This window comes from Varanus komodoensis, unplaced genomic scaffold (assembly GCF_004798865.1).
Source record: "Varanus komodoensis strain SLA01 unplaced genomic scaffold, ASM479886v1 scaffold6_2, whole genome shotgun sequence".
Classification (NCBI taxonomy): Eukaryota; Metazoa; Chordata; class Lepidosauria; order Squamata; family Varanidae; genus Varanus; species Varanus komodoensis.
Genome location: NW_025336346.1, coordinates 101,248 through 120,820, shown reverse-complemented (window position 1 = coordinate 120,820; position 19,573 = coordinate 101,248). Strand labels below are relative to the sequence as shown.

Here is a 19,573-nt window from a genome sequence, read left to right as displayed (position 1 = left end):
GCTTTGTGTTGGTACTGTAAGCTGTTCTGATTGAAATAGCAGAAAAACAGATTATAAATAATAAGTTGCTGTTTTGTCCACAGTTGGCTCAGTGGGGACTGTAAACCACCATGTCTGAGAACTTCCTCGCAGAAGCTGATACTCCTCGTTTGCATCTTCAGTTCCGATCTAACTGCAGGATGGTGGTTAATCTATTACAGGATGCTGAGGTCTCACTACCTGTTACTCCAGAGCCACTACTTACCCCAGTCTTGTGCCTAACTCAAGATTTCAGGAACCTCAGCACATTAGCCGTGTAAATCTCCGTTCCTAATAGTGTTATGGGACTAATGTTTCTTTTCAAAATGGGTTAATCATAAAATTAGGAATAGAATATGTGTATACAGTACCATTCAGATTAGGCAGTGTCAAAGTTCTAGTGGATGGTTTTCAGTTGATTATCACAGGGATGTATGCAGGGATGTATGAGCCAGGTGGGTGCTGACACTTTGCTAAAGTAAGTAACAAGGCCCAGGAAGATAAGGTGTGGGGGGGGGTCAAAGTAGATGAATTCATAAAGGATAAATCTATCAGTGGCTATTAATCCTGATGTTACCTCCCAAGTTGGGAGGGTGGACTGGAGCATAGACAGATAAAGCTTCCTGTTCCTAGTCAACCCACCTTTTAAGGGACATTTTCCTTAAAAGTGGGGAGGGGGGGCGCACAGTTGCCCTTTCCAAGCAAAGTGTCCAAAAGCTCAGGACAACATGCAAAATGTGCACCCCAGTGGGAACCAAGCAAGGAAGAATTTAAGGATCTTGCTGCAAAGGGGAATTAAATTTCTTACAAAAAACTTTTCTGTAGCTAAAGAATGCTCATGACTTCAGTGTTTCTTGACAGCTTTTAATAAATGCTTGACAGCTGTTAAGAAAACCTAAAGGAGGAGAAAATGTATTTAGACCCTCTTCTAAGCAATGTCCAACATAGGTATCCAACTTTTAGTTGTAGATATCCTAGCTTGATGTTGCCCCAAGCCAAGGTTTCAAATCCCCAAATAGTGCAGCTGTGACAGTTCACAGTTGCACAACTGCAGTTAATTTCTGAAGGTGTGGGGGAAATCATGCAGTTTGTACATTTTTTTAAGACTTTGGCATCCCCTTCAGCATGCTTGCTTGGGCAGTTTGGAGAGACTGCTCAGACATCTGAGTTGGGATGATGTAAATTGGTGCCCTGCAACAGCAGGGGGTTGGACCAAAAGGCCTTTATGGTTCCTTCCAGTTCTATGATTACTATCAAAACGGGGTTGTGAAATCCAGCCTGACAGCCAGTGTTTGCAGTCTGCCCCGAAGGGGGGGGTGGGGTGGGGAAGCTGTGGCTGGAGAAGAGGGAAAGCCAGGGCTGGCTGCCTCCAAGTGCAGCTGGTGCTTACTTGGTAACTCCATAGCAAGATCAGTGTTGCGGTGGGCTTGCTAGTCAATTTCCCCTGTCCATGGTGGGATCAATTGTATGGGCTCCGATGACATCGTAAGCATTGCGGCCAGCAAAACCCCTATAGCAGTTGATGGCTTGTTTGAGGTGGCTTGTTGTCCAGCCCTGGGGAAATTGGTCTGGGTTTGTATGACTCAACAAAATATTGTGAGTACCAGCTCTCACATTATGTAAGCCCAGCCAGTGGGATGGTTGACTTTCCAGACTGGTTTCAGTGGGATCCAAATGTGCCTAATTTAGTCTTGATCCACTCCACAGGGATAGTCTTGTTTGTGCAGCATTCTAGGCATCTTCTAGCGCAGGGTCTGCAACCTTCAACACTCAAAGAGCCATTTGGACCCGTTGCCCACACAAAAGAAAACACTGGGAGACACAAAACCCTTTTTACATCTAAAATGAAGATAACACTGCACATATCGTTTATTACCTTAATGCTATGTATATCTTCATTATGATTTAGCTGCACCTCTTGTTCAGTCACTAAAAACTGTTATTTTTAATCTTACATTATGAACTAGTAGGACTCCTTTCATACATTTTGAATAGGAGAACAGCTTCCTGCAGAGTCGAAGTCAGTGCTAAAGGGCTGCATGCATTAAACAGCAAACCCCATAAGTTCGTCAGCAGTAAAAGCAAATGAATCTACCCATGTACCGTTACCATTAAAGTTCGGTTTTCTTCAGAAACTTCTTCGATTTATCCATGGTTGGCCTGGTGGGGGGGGGGGGCTCAGTTAATCCATGTGAGATGATAGGTGTGTTTAGTGACTGATTAGCAGATAAACAGTCAAGTGCTGTGAATTGTGACAGGTCCTAAGTCCAGCTTTTAACATTCAGATGAAGGAGATTACATTGGGACAAAGAAAATCCTTTCAGCAGCATTTTGTGTAACATGAGAGCCTGCAGGAAGCTTGTTTAGCAGAGGAATGTAGCGATTTACTTAACTAGCTAGTGCAGTTCCTGAGTGGAGCTTCTAGCAGATCAGCAGCTGTGCGGGTGCATGTTTTGAGCGAGGGAGCCGCAGCAGAGGGGTTCAAGAGCCACGTGCGGCTCTGGAGCTGTGGGTTGCCCACCCCTGTTCTAGTGAGTGCTACTAGAAGCTGGCAAAATGGCTGCCAAATACAGTCGGGTCACTGGCTAGGATGTCTGTCTCTCCTGTAGGTGTGCAGGGCAAGGAAACTTTTAGAAATAGGCATCTGGAAGATGTAATCAGTGCAACTCAGTCTTTTATTTTGCCCTCATGTATTAATTTGTATAAAGTGTGTCTGTCTGCTTTCCCCATGCATCCCTGTCACTGTCCTACTGCAGGGATACCCCAAGACGCCGCCTAGATCTGTCCAATCTCAGTAATGGAGAAGAAGAAACTGCCTTCAACTTCAGCCCAGCCCCAGAAACAGTGGAAACTGGTAATAACTGCTTAGCAGTACAACTTGGATTGTTCTCTGCTGCTGTTCTTAAGCCAGTGCGGTGTAGTGGTTAAGAGCATGGGACTGGGACTCAGATGATCTGGGTTCTAGTCCCCGCTCAGCCATGGAGCCAACTGGGTGACTTTGGCCAGTCACAGACTCTCAGCCCAACATACCTCACAGGGTTGTTGTTGTGGAGATCAGATGGAGGAGGAGGAGAATGGTGTAAGCTGCCTTGAGCCCTTTGTAGGAAAAAGGCAGGATATAAATTGAAAAATAAATAAATATGAACAACAAATCTACAAGAATGCCCTTTGTTATCATCAGGTCTGTCAGCTTGCTCATCCTTTCCCTGTTATCTTAATGCCAGTGTTATGGGCAGTTAAACTAGGGTAATTGGGCTGAAGCTAATTTGGATCCCATTTGTGTTTCACTCTGTCTGGGAACCTGTACAGAGTAGCAGTTACAAGTGTGGAACTGGGACTCGGGAGATCTGGGTTCTAGTCCCCACTCAGCCATGGAGTTTGCTGGGTGACTTTGGGACAGTCAGACTCTCAGCTCAACCTACCTCACAGGGTTGTTGTGAGGATAAGATTGCCACAAAAGGGAGAATTATGTAAGCTGCCTTGAGTTCCTTGGAAAGAAAAAAGGTGGGGTATAAATATAATTAATAAATGGGATTAATTAAATTAAATCTGTTTGATTTGTTTTATCTTGACTAGATCTGGGTTCTAGTCCTCATTTGGCTATGAAGCTCATTGGGTGATTTTGGTCCGGTCACTCCCTCTCAGTCTAACCTACCTCACAGGGTAATAAAAATGGAGCTAGGTAGACTGCCTTGGGTTCCTCACAAGAGTTAAAAAGGTGGGATGTAAATGCAATGTCATTATTATTACAATTATTGTTATCTGTTTTATAGAACAGCCTTTCTGAATTATGTTTGTATCTACAAACTTGACTGGAAATGTGGCTAGTGCTTCATGCTGTTATAGGTGCCATGTGGTCCTTGTCCTTCCTTAATGGCCTTCTAGTTTTGGATTATGAGGTGAACAGCTAAGGAATAGCATATGGCATAGACCAGCAGAAATGGGGAACCTCTGGCCCAAGTGCCGAATATGACCCACCAAGCTTCTTCCCCGGCCCGCAATCCTTTCTCCCTCCCCAGCACTGAGATGGGCAAGACTCATTTCCAGTGTACAGCAGCTCAGGAATAAGCTTTTTGTCCTCTGTCAGCACTGGGGCTGAGGAAGAGGCATGTTTCTGATCTCTCCAAGATGTGGCAGAAAAAAATGCCCCCTTCTGATCTACATGGGCCAACTAAGATGATGTGTCTAGGAAGCATCTGCGTTTGTGTGATAAAATGTGATGCAGGCAAATGCTAGCAGTGGCTGTGCAAACGCTGGGCATTGACTCCACTCACTTTGGCCAGCAGCCTCCCTCCTTGCTGACATGCAGCACCTGACCCTTGATGATGGTCCTCTGCTCCTGCTACGTGCTGTCATGTTGCTCCGTCTATGAATGGAAACAATGCAGAGTGTCCTGTCCTTGGCAGCCCTGATCAGCATTTGTAAATTCAGGGCTGTGACTTCCTTTATGAAGTTGTGCCATCTCATATTTGGGCTTCTTCTGCCTTTGGCAATAAGACTTTATTGTCTTTCCCAGTGAGTCTTTCCTTCTGATGATGTGCCCAAATATGATAGCTTCAGTTTGTCATCTTTGCTTCCTAAGGAAGTTCTAGCTTGATTTGATCTAGGACCAATTTGTTTGTCTTTCTGTCAGTCCAGGACATTCACGAAGTTCTCCAGAATCATGTTCTAAACACATCGATTTCCTTCCTCTCAGCTTTCTTTACTCTCCAGCTTTCACAGCCTTAAGTAGGTTTGCCTTCAAAATTTCCTCATTTCTGTATTCCAAGAACTTGTTTTCCTCATACTGCTGCCAAGTCTCTCACTGCCAGTCTCTAGGTATAGGGGTGCCAGGTAAGACCTCCCCCACAAAAAATGAAACTTCAGGTGTCACAGTTCATCCGGGCCAGGAAAGGCTCTTGCCCATCTTGAACATGTTCCAAAGCTTTTTATTCAGAACCTATCACATATTGTTCCAGGTACTGTCTCCATGTTCCCACTTTTATAAGGAAGCTGATATGCTAATTAAATGCATCTGATCCCCACAGTTTGCCCTGGTCCCCAAACACTATTGGTTACCTACTCATCTATATGGTAGATGCTCTGCAGGGGTGGAGAACCTTAGACCTAAGAGCCTCTGGAAGACTGCTTCCTTTACTCCCTCCTCTTCCTCAACCACTGATCATTTGGCATTTTCCAGACTTTTGTACAGCTTTTTCCCATTCCAAGAAAACCAAAATACCTCTTCCAAACCTTACTTAGTGACAGTAAGATTAAGATTTTAGATTAAAATCTAGCTTTAGATTAAGCTAGTATTTTAGCTCTGTTCTACCCACCATTGGAACATGGCCCTCAAGAATTCTCAAAAATTATATTCAGCTCTTGAGCTGAAAGAGGTTCTATGCTGCTTATGCAGTGAGCAGTGATTCCAAGATCAACATGAGTTGTACAAACTGGATTGTGGGGTTGACTGAGCTGCTTACAAGAAAAAGGGGTACCTGCACCTTATATTCCTTGTGCTTAAGGTTTAATGTGCCAAAGCAATAGCTCCAGTGCAGGCAGACCTTCAATATACAGGTTCATTTATCTTTATGTCCTATCCATCCTTGGTGATGTGGTTTTTCCACTCCATCAGAGCCATGACAAGCTTAGCTCGCTGTGTGTTGTGTCTGTCATAAACTTAAACAGCAACTGGATACATTTTGAAACATAACACATCCATCAGCACAGCTTGAAGATGTGGACAACATGCGTGGACAGGTTTGCTCTACTACCTCTGTACTGAATCCTTGCCCGTCCTGTCTCATAAAAGCCAGCAAGGAAGGAATGACTGGCTAGGCTAGCAAGGTCATTAATACCTCTTTGTGAGAAGGAGTGGTTCCATGCTGCCTTGAAGGGACAGTGGTGAGACCACTGCTGAAGAAATACTCCCTTGAGCTGGAAGATCTGAACAGCTTCAGGCCAGAAGCAAATATTCCTTTCCTGAGCAAGGTTTCTGAAAGGGCGGTAGCCAACCAGCTCCAGGCACTTTTGGATGAGACTGATTATCTGGATCCATTTCAATTGGGGTTCAGGCCTGGTTTTGGCATGGAAATAGCCTTGGTCACCCTATGTAATGACCTATGCTAGGCGAGAGACGGGGAGCACAACCCTGTTGGTTCTCCTGGCTTGGTTAGAGGCTTTCGATACCATCAGTCACGGTATCTTTCTGGGTGACTGCCTCAGCTGGGATTGGGAAGCACTGCATTGCAGCGGTTCTGCCCCTACGTGGAGGGCAGTCTCCAGAAGGTGGTGCTTGGGGAATATTGTTCAGCCCTGTGGATTTCCAGCATGCAGTTCATCGGGGGCCTGTTCTGTCCCTCATGCTATTTAACATCTATGTGAAACTGCTGAATGGGGTCATCTGGAGTTTTGGAGTGTGTTGCCATCAATACTGTGATGACACACAGCTCTGTTTCTCCTTTTCATCATCAGCAGGTGAGGCTGTGGGTGTGCCACACTGGTGTCTGGCTACAACAGTAGACTGGATGAGGGCTAGTAAACCGAAGCTCAGTCCATGCAAGACTGAGATGCTGTTGGTGGGTGGTTCCTTTGGGGGTGGGTACCCAACCTGTTCTAGAGGGGGTTGCCATTGGGGATCCTCGATCCGTCTTATTCACTTGAGGTTCAGGTGCCATCAGTGACTCAGAATGCTTTGTACCAGCTCCAGCCAGTGGTCCAGCTATGCCCCTGTCGGGAAAGGGACAGCCTGGCTTCAGTAGTCTATGCTCTGGTAGTCTTTGAATTAGGTTATTTCAACATGCTCTGCGCTGCACTCTGAGGTCTTCCTCCTAGTGCCAACTGTGAGGCAAGTGTGGAGGGTGGCAACAACGGGAAGGTCTTTCCTGGTGGTGACTCCCCATCTATGGAATAACCTCCCCACTGTGATCCAGCTCGTGCCAAATCTATATTCTTTCCAGGAACAGGTTAAGGCTGCCCTCTTTCCAGAGGCTTTTAAAAATTAAATCGGTCACCCAAAGGCCTCAGGGTAATCACCAGGATGTTTCACAGAGTGATTCCTTTGTCTTTCCTTGTATTGTCTGTTTTTATAATCTGTTTTTAGCTGTTAACTTTATGTTTTTTTCTGATTTTTCTGATTTGTTTTTATAGATAATGTAAACCGCCTAGAGAGCTTCAACTGTGGGGAAGTTTAGAAAAGAAATTAATAATAATAATCGGTAAATCATGTGGTAAAGATTGGACTTGGACTTGTATACTATCAGTAAGAGTTCTTGATGTTCAGCCATCTTGACTTTTTTCCTGGTTCATCTGTCATCTTAGGGATTTTTACAGGTGGTAAGATCCGTTTCTGTATTAAAATCTTGCTGACTTCTTTCCCTGTCCTGTTGCAGAGCAGAAAGGCTTCACAGAACTCCAAGATCAACTGTAAGTTCTGCCTATATATTTTTATAGCTTAACCATATTTGGATTTATTTGTTGAGCTTTTCAGTGTTGATATGCTTTCAAAGCTGAGACTAACACAGGATCAACAGAGGAGAATTTCTCCATTGGCTTCCTTTTTTGAGTGTAAATGATGTGGGCTTCTAGGAAATTTCAACTCTTTAGCAGAGAGAGCATGCTATAACTTGCTAGAGTTTCCTCTGCTGTTGACCTCTTCTATGGTTTAAAGAACAGCTTGTTGGAAAAATCTTGTGACCTAAAACCTAAAATGAGTAGAATACATGGCTTTTAAGCATTATAATGATTTTACAAATAATAAAAATGCCTTCTTTCCTTTGTTGAAATTGTCTTTGTTGCTATAGGCTTTCAAAGGGAAGGCAGTGGTGGGGGCTTGTGTTAATAATGTATTTAAATAAAATATTATAATACAGCCATATATAAACCCTTCCATAGGCATATAACTATAAATATAAATTGCAGTGGGATAATATCAACAAGTTCAACATTTTCCAATAAATACATGCAAACTTTCCTATGATCCCTTTACTTAATGGATTAAGTGTGCCACCTCCATCTCCGCTGCTCCTCCCATTCTGCAGTTTAGCCAGGCAGCTGTTTTCTGCAGTGCTTCAGAGAAGGAGGAAAGAGGCGGCAGCACCATCCAAGCAGTTTCAGTCTTCTCTCCAGTCCACCCATTTTGCTCCCAAGGTCATTTTCCCAACCTCAGAGAAGCAGCTAGCAGGGCTCTTTCCACACTGCCTGAGAGGTGGATTGGAGGGAGGATCAGGACATGGATCCCCAGCTGCAAAGGTGGGGCTCTACTTCTGACCTTAGTTATGAGGCTCTGAAGTGTCCTGCAACCGCCTTAATGCTGCCTGAGGGCCATAGGATTATGCTCTAAATTATATCCAACAATATATTTGGATTTATGTTTTGAACATTATTTTAGAATCTTGTAAAAAGACTCCACTTTCCTGTAAAGTTATTTTCCTGCTGTCTTTGTTTTGCAATATGTATTCCATTTGTCAACTTAATAATATGGATTATGTCCCACATCCTATTTATCCATTCATCAGTTATGATGGGATTGATCTTTTTCCAGTTACACTTCTTGTACTTGAACAATTCTTTTATACTTGTTCTTAACCCAGTGACAACTAATTCGTTCAGCACTGAGGGATGCTTTGGAAATAAGCTGAACGACTGTGTGTACCAGCTAGCATGGTAGAGTTGTACACAGCCAAGCTTGCATACCTGGCAGGGCAGACACATTCACACCCTTCTCACCCTGTAGATCTTCCAGGCAAATTGAGTAACACAAAGCCAGTCCTAGAGGTTCAGATCCATGACTTTGATTCCAAGTGTAATGAAATATAGAGCAGGCTGCTCAGCCTTAACAGCCCATTGAATCATGCTCATGATACATTGGTGGAAGTAGTCATACAGGGAAAGGACTTCTGGCTCGCTGCATGTGAATGTTGTGTGCGGTGGTGGGAGTGCTGGCCCATTGTCAAATCCACTAAACTGTTGTCCCTGAGTCAGTGCTGATTCCACAGATGCCACCCTGATTGATGATCTTCTGTTTCTTCTTTCCTTATCAAGATGCATGCAATGCCAGAATGTTAAGGATTCGGTCTTTGCTAGGCAACGTGAGAAGAAAAATGGTATTGGATTAGGTTTTCAAATTGCTTTCAGGCATTGGGAATATGAAGGAGGAGTTAGCCACTTCACTTTACAGCTCATTCTCAGCAGATGACCTGCCCTTTTAATAAGCTGAGAGGTGGACAGTAAAGTGATTTCCAGCTTATTGAGTGAGCCACGGGAAAGGATAGGAGACTTTATTTCCATCCGTTTTCTGTAAAAGTGAGGGAGAAGAATGTCGCGAACTCTGCAAATTGTGGTCATCTTAATAAAACCCGTGGAGGTGTTGGCAAGGCAAAACAGGCTGTGCCAGGTTCCCTCGCTAGCCGTTTCTTTCTCTCAGCAGGGGCTCAAGGAAGCTGTGTGTGCAATCACTCCAGGTAAGTATTTCTCCTGGAGATGGCGTTCTGTCACTACTGGGATGTGCACAGAGGCTGTGAGATGAATTGGAAGACTTGGAGGTATGAGCTGCTGCTATTCTAAAACTCCCGCTCAGTATGATTTGCAGAAAATATTTGGGTTTCCCCCTTCCTCTCTTGGCATTTCAGCCCCAGGTACGGTGCAGTACACCAGGAACCCCAAGCTCCATGCACCAAGTTATCAATGAGATCAGGAGTCCTTCCATGAATAAGGAGAATGTGAGTACCTCTTGCAGCAGGTGGGTGTTCCTCTTTAGGATTTGTAACCTGAGGGCCAGAATGGCAGGCAGGCAGGAGGCAGACTGCTCTATAGAGCCAAAGGGTTCATAGACTGGACACTTCCTTTGCATATCATAGTGGTGAAGTTCCCTGACTTTTCTGAAACTCCTACAGAGATTGGGCCTCCTTTCCTTATCTGCTTACAGGAGGGAAGCCTGTTCAAGTACCCTGGATGGCATATGCCCGGATCTCTCTTGTTTCAGAAGTGGCTGCCAGCCTCACAGCTGACCTGCTATACTGCGGTGCTGGTGAGTTAATACTGATGGCTATCTAATTTAATTAAAATGGTTTGCAAATAGTGCCCAGGCTTGCATTTTACTACATATAAATAACTGTAGGCTAATTACTCATATAGTCACAGATTTATTACACTTAGCTGATTTACCCAGTGTCATCCTGCGTGTCCAGTACCAACTACACACCAGCCTTCCCCAACCTAGTGCTCTCCAGCTCCCATTAATCCTACCAGCATGGAATTGGTCAGGAATGCTAGGAGCTGTGATTCAAAACAGCTGGAGAGTCTCGGGTTGAGGAAAGCTGATCTGCACTGATACAGGAGAATCTGTGACTCAGATCTACCCACTTCTAAAAAGAACCTTTCCTAAGAATCCTGGTAGAGTTGGAAAGAACCTGAAAGGCTATCAAGGCCAACCCCCTGCTTAATGCTGGACTCCAAGTTAAAGCAGCCCTATAGAATCATAGAACAGCCCTTGTCTTCAGGTAAGTATTGATGCAGGTGCTTCTCTGTAGGCATGATGAATGGAAATGATGCGTCTGGTTAAAGCTCTCAATAGGATTTGTATGCTAAGCTTAACATTCCCGCAGAGATGCTGGTAATGGCGGTGAATGGGGCCTCCATGCTTTGTTAGGTTTAGATGCCAGCCATCATTTTGAGGACCTTAATCTGTCTTTGGTTACTGGAGAGGTCTGGGTCACAGAGGGAGTACGTTTACATACAGTGGCATATGGATCCCTTTTGGATGGTTTTAACTAAGAAAATGGCAGGTGCACTTACATGGATAAGAAATCAAGATAAAAACAAGTGGGTATTTATGAATTGTTTAGAACAACCCAGTCAAATCTCAGAGTGCAGAAAGCCAATAGGGGAGGCTAATTATTCACATAGTTGCAGACATAAACAATTCTAGGATAAGTTAAATGAAGGTCAGTGTGTATGTTCCTGAACTATGAGTGTTTTCATGCTTGAGAAGTGGCGGATGACACCTATGAGCCTCTTTTCTTGACAGGATGCAGGGGATCCGGAGGATTATGAGATGAAAGATCTTGGCAGCCCCATTGCTGCAGTGGCATCTCCAAGAATTCCAGAGGCATTGGATGGCTTTCCAGAACCTTGCCCCTGTGAGCAGGAAGAGACTGAGGTGAGAAGATCAACTCCCAAGTGTGCCTGCACTGCACGGAAAATCTAAGAAGCAGAACAGAAGGTCCTGCCAGCCCTGGATGGTGTGGGATCCTACAAGTTATTGCCATTTTTCCTCTTAACCACCATACCGTTTTAAAGTGTATTTAGATAGAATATGTACAAAGCATTAGCCCAGGAATACTGATGTATGGATAGCAGGTGCTGAGGACTATTTTGCAAAGGCAGCCCAGTGTGCAAAACTGGGTGTGGGAGATCTTTGCAACACTTTGATATGCTCTGTAATGCTTGCAGTTCCTACTTTCCCCAATTCCCATGGAGTAAATTCTCATGTTTCTGTTCATACTTTTTTAATTAAAAGGCAATGGCATCTTGATACAGTAGCGTATAGTTTGGTTTGATTATAATACTTAAAGTCCCAAGGTGATTGCTATTAAAATACAACATAAAATTATAGGAACAAGTTAAAAGAATAAACAACTGAAAACATAAAGAACATTTTAAAGCCTATTACTACATCATAGTAATAAAATGGCGCTAACCACGTCCCTTCACGTGGTTCAGTGTGACGCCACCGGCAGTATACTTGTCTTGCTGTAGCTTTCAGCCGGCCTACCAGGAGCCCTGGAGTAGCAGTCTGCAACTTTCTATGAAAGGGAAACAGCTGAGCAGTTGCTGGACACTGGCTGGGCAGCCTCAGGGTTATAGCCTACGTTTCCCATGTGTCACTGGGATTAAAAGGGAGACTGGTGTGTTCTTACAAGCAGAAGCATGCTAGGTTTCCCAGTCTTCCTGCTCAGGACAATGCAAGTTGGCTTCCATCTATGGTGGCTGTGTGCCCACAATGACAGGGCTCTTGCACCTTTAATACTTGTATAAAAATGGCAATTTCAGAAGGTGGTGTTCGTCATGTATCTGTTGAAATGCGGTCTGTTATACAGCTATTAGAGATTTAGGACCCTTCTGCCCTCTCCTTGGGTTCTGTATTTGTTTGTTTTTCTATGCTTCTTCCTTAGAAGCCGTTTGCTGGGCATGTCTCCAGCATGGTTACTTTCCTGTCAGGACCGCTCCTGACGCAGGACATCAATGTCAGTGAGGTGAGTATGAACTTCCATTTACTGTATAGCAACCTCAGGCTTTTGGCTTCCTGCCTGTGGCAGGTAAAATTTTTCCTCTCGTATACCTGGTAAGGAAATGACTCTTTAGAACCCACCCCTCACCCCACAAAAATAATCGTTGTACATTAGAAATGGCTAGCATAAATCAATGTGAATAAGTGCTGAGGAGGTGGTAGGGCTGCCAAGGCCCTCTGAGATGAAAGAATTTGATCAACTCAGCCCAGGAAACATTTGTTGAAGAATGACCCAAAACTAAAATCCTAACAATGCGGTTGGCGCTGCCTGCCATCCAATGATAGGGGCTTCTGAGGTATAGGACCCAGGAGAGTTTTCCCACCTGCTTTCTTTACTGCACTGTTTCCCTCCCCTTTCCTTTTGCTGCCCTCACTCCTTTCCTTTCCTGCTTGCATACTGCTCTGAGCAGGTCTCTCTGAACAAAAGCCACCTCTTCCGCTGTCCATCGCTGCCAGAAAAACTGAACAGGCCTATGTTGAAGAAGGCAGTGAAGGGTCAAGAGAATGGAACTCCCACCAAGGAGAAATGGAGGCACACCCCAATCCAGGAGGAGCCTGATGGGGTAAGATTCTGCTTGGCTCCAGGACCTGATCTCCATGGCCTGTTGCCTGAACCCTCATCTTAACAGTAATGCTGTGCTGAGAGCTGTTGGGAGGCAGCCAGCGGAACATGAGAGCTGGCAGTCAATCCCACAGTTGCGCCTCCACAGAGACAGAAACAAGGTTACTGACCAGCAACTTTTTGACTTACACACTGCCGATGACTCTGCCTGCTTGTTTTTAGATTGTGCTTTTGAAGAAAACAGCCTCCCTTTCTGACATTGAGATTGTCAGAGCACTTGATCAAGACCATGGCTTCAGGCAGCTGATTGGAGATTTGTCCAGTGTAGGTTTCTTCTGGATACCCTCTCCTTTGTTGGGGGCTGTGGGGAGGGGAGAGAATGTGGGTTTTTTGCTCTATTGCTGTAGAACAGTACACAATCAGATGGGACCCTACACAGAACTGCTCCTCTGAATTGTTAAATATACTGGGAGATGTGAGCATCCTGCATATTTAAGCACCCTCTCTTTACAATGCCTCCAATCTTGGGCCAGTGTGTTGCCTCCAGTGCTGAAGTGAGTGGACAGGCACCATCCAGTACAGAAACTGGATGTATCTTGCTAGACAATCTTTACAATGGCTGCTTCCTTGACCTGTTTGGGAGACTGCTTGCAAAGCAACTGTGTGGATGGAGCTCCAGCTATTAATTGGTTTGTATGAGCAGCCCCCACATAATTAGCACACTCAGCCCTCTTTCGTGTTCAAACTGGTATGATTCAAATACATTGAAATTGAATGGGGAGCTGCTCCCTTAATAGTTGGAGACTGGGAAGTTGCACCTGGGTGGTTTTCTTAAAACTGTAACCCTATTTATTTAGTCTTTGGTGCTAAACATCACTGAAACAAGAGACCACACAATGTTCAGCACTTAAGCATGTTTCACTTGAATTTTCATGCATTTTTTTTCTACGCACTGTGTCACCTGCTCTGCAGTCCATGGATGTGGTTCAGTTTGTTGGGAAATGCATTAAACACAGTTCTGGTTATAACTTTGCTGTGCTAATTAATGGATGCTGAGTTTTTTTAACTGGCACAGGATGGCTTAGCCACTTCTTTACCCCTTAGCCACCATCACAAAGCCATGTTTCACCTGTAGTAGTACTAAAAAATTTTTTTCACAGAATCCAAAATCAAGCATTTGCTTCTCAGAAATTCTTGTTTTGGCAGAAAAGTTTAAATATGTAGGAAGTGTCTCTTAATCCCAAAATATGTTACCTTATTCCCCTTCTACTATATCATCCAGATATCTTAATGTGAATTTGATTTACAGAGGGAAGCAACCAAAACCAGTAGGGGGTGCCATGTACTATTTCTTTAACCAAAGCATTTCTCACTTTGGATTTAAGCAGAGCAACTGTTCTAATACTCAAGGTTAAAGAGCAATGTGCTAGACTTAAACTTTCAGAGTTAGGAGCTGTATAAAATGCCAGGTAATTATACTCATTACAAACTGAGAAGCAAGAAGACCACTGATAATATTCCTTCAGCCACCGTGAATGTTCTCATCAGGTCTCACTTTCCATGTGAGTAGAGCCATTGTGTTCCATGCTGTCTCCTCACCCCTCCATTTTATTACAGTTTTGTAGTTTGCCTCCTCTTCTGTGTTAATCTGCTACTGACTGTTTTAATAAATTATGTACAGGCATACTTAAGAAATATTGAGAATTTGGTTCCAGACCCCTACAATAAATCAAGTATAGCAATAACTCTGGTCACATATAGTTATAGTCAGTGCTTTTTTTGTAAAAAAAAAAAAAAAAAAGTGCCGGAACTCATGTCTTGGGGTCACACTTTTATACAATGGTCGCTGCCGGCAGTAAGCACTCAGTGCGCGACCACACGACCGATCCCAAGCTGAGCAGTGTCCCAAGCCGAGCAGCGCCTTCACGACAGACAAGCAGCCCGCAGGCGCTATGTTAATGATTTTTGCTGCTGATCTGTTACGCCCAACAGGGCGATTCACAATCACTTGGAAAAATCCGTCAAAAAAAGGTGCTGGAACACCGTTCGGGTGCGTTCTATGACAAAAAAAGCCCTGGTTATAGTGTTGACTGTCTGTCTGGCCTATCTCTGTATTGACATGCCTTCCTCACTATGCTTAATCATTTCTAGCTTCCCCTCACTTGAACTCTAGGGGCCACTGTAGAGTTATTGCAGTAATTGGCCCAATCTGCATATGAATTGTTGTGTCTCAAGGAATAGGGAGGCCAGAGGAAAGGGAGAGACATGGAGGAAGAGGAACGGTCAAAACTCCCCCAGATAATGGCAAAGGTCATGGTAACATCAAAGATCACAGATAATCATAACACACATACAGTACAATAATGAAAAAGTTTGAAAATACAGTACGGAATTGAGAGGATTACATTAGCAAAATGTGAGTGAGAAAGTGGGTGACCCCTGTCAGAAAAATGGTGCTGATAGATGCACGTGCTCACCATCTCCAGGAAGTGCAATGACTGTGAAGATCAATAAAATGAGGTATACGTGTCCTTCCCCAATTTACAGAACTCTTATGAGTTCTCAAATTAGAGGATTCTCTAACATTCCACACTTTGTCTTTTAATCTTGCATAAACTAAATCCAAGCTAACATCCTGATAGGTTGTTGGTGTTTTTCAAAGCACAGAAACGTGTTTTTGAACAGAGAATCAACTAATAAAGTCAGTATTGCCACCTGCAGTCCAAACTTGTGCATGGTTACTCAGAAATATGCCCCGCTAAGATCAGTGGGGCACATACCCAAGGAGACAGTCTTGGGTTTAGAATGCATCGAGCTGGGGCAGCAATGGAATGTGGTTGTGTCTCTTCAGGTGTATTCTCTGCCAACAGTAGCAGGACGGCAGCAGGAGCTGAGATACATCACTTCGGAGACTGTAAGCAATGACCCCTGCTGGGCGTGCATCCATGTCCATCCTTATCCATATATATTTGCCCTACCCTTTTCACATTAGCTGAACTCTGGTTCTGCACATGCCCTTTCCATTACTCACCATTGATTCTGTAAAGTCTCTGGGCCTACTCTGGAGGCCCAGCTATCTGTCTTTCACATGCTTTTGTGCACCATCTAAATTATCCCAGTTGTATCACAGTCCACCTTTTTAAGGGTATCAGCGAGATCTGCCCTCTGCTTCAGTCGGCCTAACTGATGGAGAAGGGAGGCACCTTCTGTTTGTCTGTGGTTCCACCTGTCCCATTTTCATTTCACCATCCCTCCTCCATGAGGGGCTCAGGGGGACGGCCATGGTTCTCCTACTCTCCGCCCAGCTATGTGCACATTTTCTCCAGATCTCAGAGTGACCATAGCTCCATGGCAGGGCACTTGCTTTGCACACAGGACGTCCTGGGCCTGGTCCCTGGCATCCCCAGGAGGGCTAGAAAGGCTCCTGCTGGAGAGCCTCTGCCAGACAGTGTGGACAATGCTGGGCTCGTTGGACCAGGGGTCTGGCTCAGCAGGAGGCAACATTGCATTTCCCTATGCTCACAATAACCCTGTAAGGTAGGTAAAGCTGAAAGTGGTGCCACCTTGAGCTTGAGTTGTCTCGTGCTGTTCTAGATGGCTTCCCTGCTTCATGATCAATTCCAGAACCTCATAGAAAAATTCTGCATCATTGACTGTCGCTACCCCTATGAGTATCATGGAGGACACATCAAGGTGAGTGATTCATGCCGCTGTGTGACCCTGTTTGCATGAGGCTCTGGGCTGTACATGTTCCCCATTGCTTCTCTTTGTTTCCCACAAGGGGGCTTTGAATATCCACAGGCAGGAGGATCTCTTTGAATTCTTTCTGAGGAAGCCCCTTCTCCTGTCAGCACCACAGAAGCGCCTCATCCTTGTATTCCACTGTGAATATTCCTCTGAAAGAGCCCCCAAGATGTGAGTGTGGGTCAGGAGAGGCAGGGGGTGGGGGTGAAATGACTTTTGGGGACAGCAGCCAGGCTGTTTTTGGAGGCTCCTTGCCATATTGAATGCCCTCTTTTTGCTTGCTTTGCTTACTTGTTGCTGGTGTTCGAAGGTGTCGCTATCTGAGGAAGGAAGACCGAGCCATGAACGAGTATCCGGCACTGCACTACCCAGAACTGTATGTCCTTCGGGGTGGCTACAAGCACTTCTTCCTGACATACAAGGTAATAGCATGGTGGTGGTGTTGGCTTGGGTGTCTTGTAGCTCTCCAGATCGTTTGGACTACAGTCTTCATCATCCCTCACATTGGCTATGTTGGCTAGGGCTGTTGGGAGTTGTGGTCCTACAGATGTTTTGACCCAGAAGTTGCTGCCTCTGACTTAAGGGCAGGGAATATTACCACATTGGAAGATGTCAAATAATCCTAAGATGTGGGTGCTACTAGCTCATAAAAAGATGGTACTGAACATGTTTTGAGTGCAGAGTAGTTTTGCCTTGTCTCAAAAACTTTACAAGGATTTTACAATAATTACTAAAAACAAATAATAAAACATTGTTAGAAAATGTATCAAAGCCCCATAAAGCTATCAAGAATCAATTACTGATAATGCAGAAGCTTGGGCAAATTAGTTGGGCACCTAAAATTCATTCACAGAGGCACCAGCCAAACCATTTGTTGGCAGGTGGATATTCCACGGTCAGAGTGCCACTGCAGAAAAGCATCAGCCATAGTCAGTATGGAGATCATCCAACAATGCCTGGGGGGGCCACACAGTCCCCATCCCTGATGTTCAGGATGCAGAATTCTTCAAATCCCACCCACAGTCCACTGTTTTCTGAGCCTTAAACAGAAATGGTCCAGAAACATGCTTTTCAAAAAGTTGCATTTCAATAATTTTGTGATGCGTTCACTAGACTCTGTGCTAAAAAACAAACAAACCAGCCTATCTATTCTGCTTCATCTTCCTTCAGGAGCTGTGTGAGCCTCAAAGCTACTGCCCCATGCATCACCAGGACTTCAAGGCAGAGATGCTCAAGTTCCGTGTCAAAAGCAAGGCATGGGCAGGGGGACGGAGGCGGAGGGATCAAATTGCTCATCCTATGAAGCTATGAGGTCTAGAGGCATGTGCCAAGAGGAATTCTGCATGAAGAGGACTCTTCTCTGGCCAAGGGGAAAGCCTCTGTAGTAGATGCTGCTGCACACAAGCTAGGAATATTGAGCATGCCCAGGACCAAGTGGACCTGCCCATTGTTACAGGGCGGGGAGCTCAGAAATGTTAAGCCCCTTGCTCTTGTAAGCTTCAGGTGGGGGAAGTTATGTTCAAGTGCAAAGTTTCACAGTAGAAGGGAGCTGGTGGTCCTACCAGTGAAAAACAGGGCCTTGCTCAGGAGCACGGGTTGGCACACTTACTGCCTCCTGTGTGTTTAAAGGCAGCAGGCTGAGTGGTTTTGCACTTCAAATCCTAAATTAGTCACCTGTAGGAGACTTTATTACTTAATAATATTACTCAAAGTTTTTGCATTTAAAGTGTTCAATTTTAAAGGAAGAATAAATGTTATGGAAAATAATGACTCGTTCTTTTGTATACACATTTGTTTTTATGCAATGTAGCACCCAGTATATTAGTTTTAGGAAAGTACTGTTACTTTGTATATCAGCCTGTAAGATGAGCCTTGCAACCTAAAATAACAAAGCAAAAATTGGGGGTCATCTTTTATACCTGACACCAGAAAAACAGCTCAAAATATTGACCTTGCCTTATACATGAGTCCCCTTATATGCATATATACAGTATCTTTCTGAAAAATACTTCCTGGTTGCTTGTTCCACACCTTATTACTGTGTATATCAGTGTGCAAGATGACACTTGAAACCAAAAATAGCAAAGCAAAAATTGAAGGTTGTCTAATATGTCCAACATGTGACAAACACCAGAGAAACGACCCAAAATTGACCTCATATGTGAGTCCCCTAATATACCAATATAACCCGGATCAAAATGTGTCACTCCCAGAGAGCTTTGGCTGTGGGGTGATATAGAAATGGAATACATAATCATAGAAGACAAAATCTTTTGGTGCTCAGATGTGGAGGAAATAGAAACACTGGGACATTGGGATATGCTTTGCCACAGTAAGTCCCAAAACAAGCCACTGTAATCTCACTGCTAATGAACCGCTTCTGTTTAGATTATTGAAACAGTCTGCCTTTTTAAACAACAGGGCACATGTGCAGTTGCACATGCTCAGTAATTATTAAAGTATATGTATGAGGAACATAACCTTCAGCAAAAGTGGAATTAAGCTAGGCAGAGTGCTTCTCTCCATGCACCCTCAGAAAAGTTAAACTGCCAAACATCCTCTAGCAATTGCTATCCCAGTATTTTATTTCATAAAATCATAGAATAGTAGAGTGGGAGGGAACCAAGAAGGCCATCTGATCCAGCTGTTGGACCATCCCACTCAGATGACAATCCAGTTTCTTTTTGAATGCCTCTAGTATGGGAAAGCCCACGACTTCTCTAGGCAACTGGTTCCACTGTTGTATTGCTCTGACTCTGAGGAAACTTTTCCTGATATCTAGCCTGAATCTGGGTTGTCGAAACTTGAGCTGATTATTCCATGTCCTACATTCTGGTATCAGCGAGAAGAGATCTTGACCTTCCTCTTCGTGACAGCCTTTGAGGTACTTAAAAAGTGTTGTTATGTCTGCCCTCAGCCTTTTCTTCTCAAGGCTGAACATACATAGTTCTCCTGGTCTCTCCTCATACAGTAGTGCTTCA

General features: G+C 44.3%; 1 protein-coding gene across 2 annotated transcripts; it reads left to right on the top strand.

Moving 5' to 3' along the window:
* The first annotated feature begins 1 nt into the window (after position 1).
* CDC25C (cell division cycle 25C) lies at positions 2–18,359 on the top strand. 2 transcript variants are annotated; one of them, XM_044451328.1, is made up of 15 exons: positions 2–295; positions 2,775–2,872; positions 7,389–7,422; positions 9,422–9,458; positions 9,627–9,716; positions 9,923–10,024; positions 11,024–11,155; positions 12,171–12,251; positions 12,697–12,849; positions 13,071–13,172; positions 15,700–15,762; positions 16,443–16,541; positions 16,630–16,763; positions 16,903–17,014; positions 17,763–18,359. In XM_044451328.1, the coding sequence occupies exons 1-15, from the start codon at positions 111–113 to the stop codon at positions 17,901–17,903; spliced, it is 1,563 nt and encodes a 520-aa protein (XP_044307263.1). In that variant the 5' UTR covers positions 2–110; the 3' UTR covers positions 17,904–18,359. The 2 variants fall into 2 exon arrangements, with proteins under 2 accessions (XP_044307263.1, XP_044307262.1); XM_044451327.1 differs by lacking the exons at positions 2–295; positions 2,775–2,872 and having other exon boundaries at positions 7,338–7,422; positions 9,425–9,716.
* The last annotated feature ends 1,214 nt before the right edge of the window (positions 18,360–19,573 follow it).